The sequence below is a fragment of the Lactuca sativa genome, chromosome 1, assembly GCF_002870075.4.
Source record: "Lactuca sativa cultivar Salinas chromosome 1, Lsat_Salinas_v11, whole genome shotgun sequence".
Taxonomy (NCBI): domain Eukaryota; kingdom Viridiplantae; phylum Streptophyta; class Magnoliopsida; order Asterales; family Asteraceae; genus Lactuca; species Lactuca sativa.
Window position 1 is genome coordinate 63,226,218 of NC_056623.2, and position 5,174 is coordinate 63,231,391.

General features: G+C 31.5%; 1 protein-coding gene across 1 annotated transcript; it reads right to left on the reverse strand.

The window, feature by feature from the left end:
* Positions 1 to 486: 486 nt before the first annotated feature.
* Positions 487 to 1,122, reverse strand: LOC111906548 (uncharacterized). The gene is made up of 2 exons (XM_023902296.3): positions 1,001 to 1,122; positions 487 to 900 (listed from the first exon to the last, which is right to left on the reverse strand). The coding sequence occupies exons 1-2, from the start codon at positions 1,055 to 1,057 to the stop codon at positions 487 to 489; spliced, it is 471 nt and encodes a 156-aa protein (XP_023758064.3). The 5' UTR covers positions 1,058 to 1,122.
* Between the last annotated feature and the right edge of the window lie 4,052 nt (positions 1,123 to 5,174).

The window sequence follows — 5,174 nt, forward strand, 5'->3', positions numbered from 1 at the left end:
GTCATTCAAATTTAAACCCTCGTGTTTACATCACACAAATTTATTTTCTTACTGTGGATATTAAATTTAACAGGGACCAAAATGCGGGTTTATCAGTTGGGTTGATGAAGAGAAGGACCAATCTTCTATGGTAATAGCTAAAGTAGCTAACTCTAATAAGCTCTTTCAATCAGAAAATAAGAAGTTAAAGATAGCTTTGGTTTGTAGTTGGGTGTTGTTCTTGGCAGTTCTTGTTTACAAGTTGTAAGCTTTTCAATATTGTTTTTATGGTTTTGAAGTTGTTAGGTCAATAAATTGTTGTATTTGTAACGTTAAAACAAATGTTGTAGTCGTTCTTATGTTGTATGTATTGATAAGTAATTAGTAGGTCATTAAATTGTTGTAATTGTCGTAACGTTATATTTTTTGTCATCCGTTGAGTAAACTCTAAAGATAAACTAATAATGAAATCCAACATTAATTTGTATATACATTTATATAATCTAACTACAGAGGAGCAAGACTAGACCCCCAAATAATTTTTGCCATCCGGAGACGGAACTCTAAAGTTGCGTTCTTTGGGTCAATAAGAACACGTATTGGTTGACCTGAAACCAATTGCTCCATAAACATACAAAGAAAAACACCGCAATCTCCCAAATGACTACTTTGTTGGGGAACGTTTTCTTCATAAATGAATTGCATATTCAATGGAATCCTTGGGATGTTCCTCCGGGCCCAATACTTAATCTTGTCCAAATAATTTGCCACCCGACGTTCAAATTTGGAAAAGATTCCTTCGGATTGGAATTTTTCATAAGCACCTCTACCAAGACTGTCATAAATATGCACTTCCATTGACGCTAATCGTAGTTCCCCAAATAGCCAATGATTAGGGGATGAATGAATCGGCAATAAGACCTGTATAAGGATCAGAAAATAAAATTATGTTTATTTACATCACAATACAAAAACATAACAAAAAAACGATATTATTTTCAATATAAACTATTAAGTTTACCGTATCAACATCCCACCAAGCAACCATGAAGTTGGGGTATGTAGCAATACCAGCCATAAACGCCCTCCAGTCCTGTCCTTCTTCCAAAGCATGAGAAAAAAAAAATTTGGAGGCATTATTGTATGTCGGTCGCTCTCAAACCGCCTCTCCATCAAAAGTCGGTACCAAATGGTTATATGCTGCACACATGATACTTTTGTTATTGACTGAAAAACAATTAACTTTTAAAAGAATTAATTAACAATTTATTTACCGCTGACTCCAACCATCCGTCGTGTGTATGCCCAAACAATGAGCTCCAAAAATCTCTATCTAACACGAAATTAAACAAACAATGTTGCACATCGTATGAATGCAATACATAATTTTGGATGACATCCTCACCGCCTGCTACGTAAGGTTGCAGGCGCAACATGGAGAAGTCATGAGCAACACCAAAAACTGGAGGAAGAACGGGGCTTGTTGATTTCATATCAACCTTCTTTTTTGTTCTTCTTTTTTGCTTCGGTGTCGTGTGCAACTAAAAACAATATTCAAATGTTTAAATGTATATCTTTCAGATAATTCACATAAACATAAAATCATCAGTTTATAAATAAAACGAATACCTCGGTGTAAGGAGGGCACAAATATTGTGATGGTTTTCGACTCCTCGGTTTATCGGGTGTAACTTCTTTGTCATCATCATCATCATGAAAATAATCTACATTTCCCGTTATTATTAGTTCGTCTTCGTCCGGCACATCATCATCAAATTTGTTCCCCGCATTGTCATTCCTCTCCTCCCACTCCTACATTAAAAATAATACTTTATACTTAATAACGAAATACACATAATTTAATAAGCAATAATATCTAAATAAACAAAATATTTATATTAATGTAACTATAATAACCTCTTTAACTTCACTATAATCGTTTACATCAAACACATCATCATCAAATTTGTTCCCCGCATACTCATTCCTCTCCTGCAACACCTACATTAAAAATATAATTTTTTACTTAATAACGAAAGACACTTTATTAAAAAGTAATTATTAAAATCGTAAAGGTAACATCTATACCAACCTTTTCGTCTTGAGTATCACCAAAAACATTTTGAGTTGTATTGTTTTTATTCATCACTTCATCTTGTACAACCTATATTTTCAAATATAAAATATGAACACAGGTATTCATATATGTTAATAAAATTTAATAAATAATGTAGCGTGTAACTAACCTGTTCATCATAATTTCTTTGTGACACTGTCGTATCATCAAAAAAAATGTCGTTCCAAAATTGATCATTATTCACTTCTTCAACAAAAACCTCTGTAGGTTGTCGGTTCATAAACACATGCTGCTCCAGTGCATGTAGTCGTTTCAACACCTCGTCTAGCTTCTGTTTCCCACTGCCCCGACCTCTACCATGAGAGCGACCACTGGACGACATACTAGACGAAGATTCGTCTTGTCTCCTAAAATGGTCCCGTACTGGGGATGGAACTGTTTTCCCTTCACCGTATACATACTCTTGAAATGACATATAATAAAAAGATGTCATCTCACCATCACCCGGTAACATGTTTTGTCTTGGTGGTAGCCCCTCCTAAAAAATTAAACATATTAAAAATGCATATAAAACTATAATAATCAACTTTATTAATAATAAACGAAATATTTTTAAACCTGCATCTTTGACCAAATCTTGTTCATGTCAACCCATTTCAATTTTTTTTGTTCCACTCCATCTTTTCATCCGAGACAAGTCTTTATTTTTTCTCGATGCAAATCCACATGCACGAACAGCCGGAATCATCTCATATATCCATATCTATAATTTTTTACAATTACAGTAATAAAAGTTAAAATTAAAATAAAAAACATAACAATAAAAGAATTTAAATATAAGAAAATTTTTATACCCTTATTGAAGCCGTAAATCCTGAGACGGAATACTTTAAAATTTGACCACGCTGAGGAAGTGATAAATGATTATGTATCTTATTCCATGTATCCTCAAGGTCAACATAAGTAAAATCCCAGAGATAGCTACCCCAAGCGAAGCTAACAAAACAAAAAAACAAAATTGATTATTATATAAATTATAACTTTAATAAAATATAACTTTTAACGTAAAGAAAATATACCTATTCCAGAGATCCAAATTCTCAGCCAAATAAAACCAATCTTGTTGCACCCGATTGTTAACTTCTTTGCCCAAAAAACCTTCACACAAAATGTATATTAAACATACTCTAATTGCATCAACGTCGTCAAGTGCTAGTAATGTTTGATTTAAAATTAAACTTTTCATGTCGCCGATTTTCACTGAACTATTAGTATGGTCCGGAAATAGTCGTTCACGCAGTAAACATCTTTTTTTACTGCTTATTAATTTTTCCGACCCTTTTCTCCCAATGTTTTTTGGATACTCCCAAAAATTGAAGCCGGTAATCAAACAAAACTCTTCCGGCCCATAAACCATTTTCGTATTGCCTACTCGAAAATATAAACGTTTTATTCCATCTGGAGATAAAACAGGGTCTGGCCGGATCTGATAAAGGAATATTTTATGAAACAATAACACGTCCCCTTGTAAACGAGGGACATCAATAAAATAGCCAAAGACGGTATCTATGAAAATAGCACGTCGGGCATCATCTAAAACTTCAAAGACTTCCCATATGTTACCGCCAGAGCCTTTTAGGTTCGCAAAGGCTTTCGTATTCATTAAACTAAAATGATGCTGCAAAAAAAAACACAAAAACAAATTAGATAACTAAAAAATATTTTTTTTAAATATATGATTACGAACTGCAAATACTTTCTTAATTACTAATATATATATTTTCGATAAAAAACAATAACATACACATATATAAACAATTTTCCAAGTTATACAACAAATATATTTACGATAGAAAACAATATCATACATAATTATATAAATATTTTGAACTTAAACATATTTTCAACTTAAACATATTTTCAACTTAAACAAATTTTCAACTTAAACGAAAAATATATAAACAATTTTTATCTTTCTAATTAAAACTAACATTATATAACCATATAAACAAAAAAATTTAAAAATAAAACGACAACCAAACTAACAATTTTGCAAGTAATACGACAACTTTATACAAATTTTCAACTTATACGACAAATAAAAACAATTTCTAACAATATATATACGACAAATTTTCAACTTATACTTATACTTATACGACAAACACAAACAATTTCTAACAATATATATATGACAAATTTTCAACTAATACAAATGTTATACTTATACGACAAATATATATACAAACGACTATTTTGCACTTTATATAAACAATTATAGGATAAGAATTTACAAGATTTCAGGTTATACAACAACTAAAAAAACTACAAAAATAACAAATTGTAAACATTATCTACGCAGTCTCTACTTGTCTCTACTTGCATTTAAACTTCAAGTTACTAAAAATATATTAAAACTATCAAACACAACAAAATTACCCTTTTTTAACACTAAATAATACAACAAATGATAAAATAAAAAATAACTTTAAACATTAAAAGAGTTAAAATCTAACCATATTTGCGGGATTGTTGACATAATCCTCCATTTTCTTCAAAAACTAGCCAAAATTCCGAGAGAAGCCCAAAGTTAGAGAGAGTTTTTGTGTAGAGAATGGTGAAAAATTAAAAAAAAAAAACGTTTTTATACCTAAAAAAAGGGCATTTCGCAGATGAGGTTGTAATTTCGCAGATGGGGCTTCTCATCTGCGAAAGTACAAGTACCTAAAGCACAACTGTGCTTTAGGTACTTGTACTTTAGCAGATGAGAAGCCCATTTCGCAGATGGGACCTTCTCATCTGCGAAATGGGAGACTATTTTTGTAATTTCGATTTTTTTTGGCTATTTTTGTAATGCAATTAGTGTAATTGGCTATTTTTGTCATTTTCTCTTCGATTATTGTTGATGTTAATTGAGGAAAACAAGCTAAGTTATCTTCATTTAGCATTTGATGGTCAAATGGACGATATAATGAATAGTTGAGGTCATAAGAACCAAAGTATAATACCGTAATGGGGAAAAACCCTGAAATGGTGTAGCTTGGGCATTACATGATCATGTAACTGGCATGAAAAATTTTACAGGACCCATGTAGTAGTCTCCCCAATTTCTTGTAAT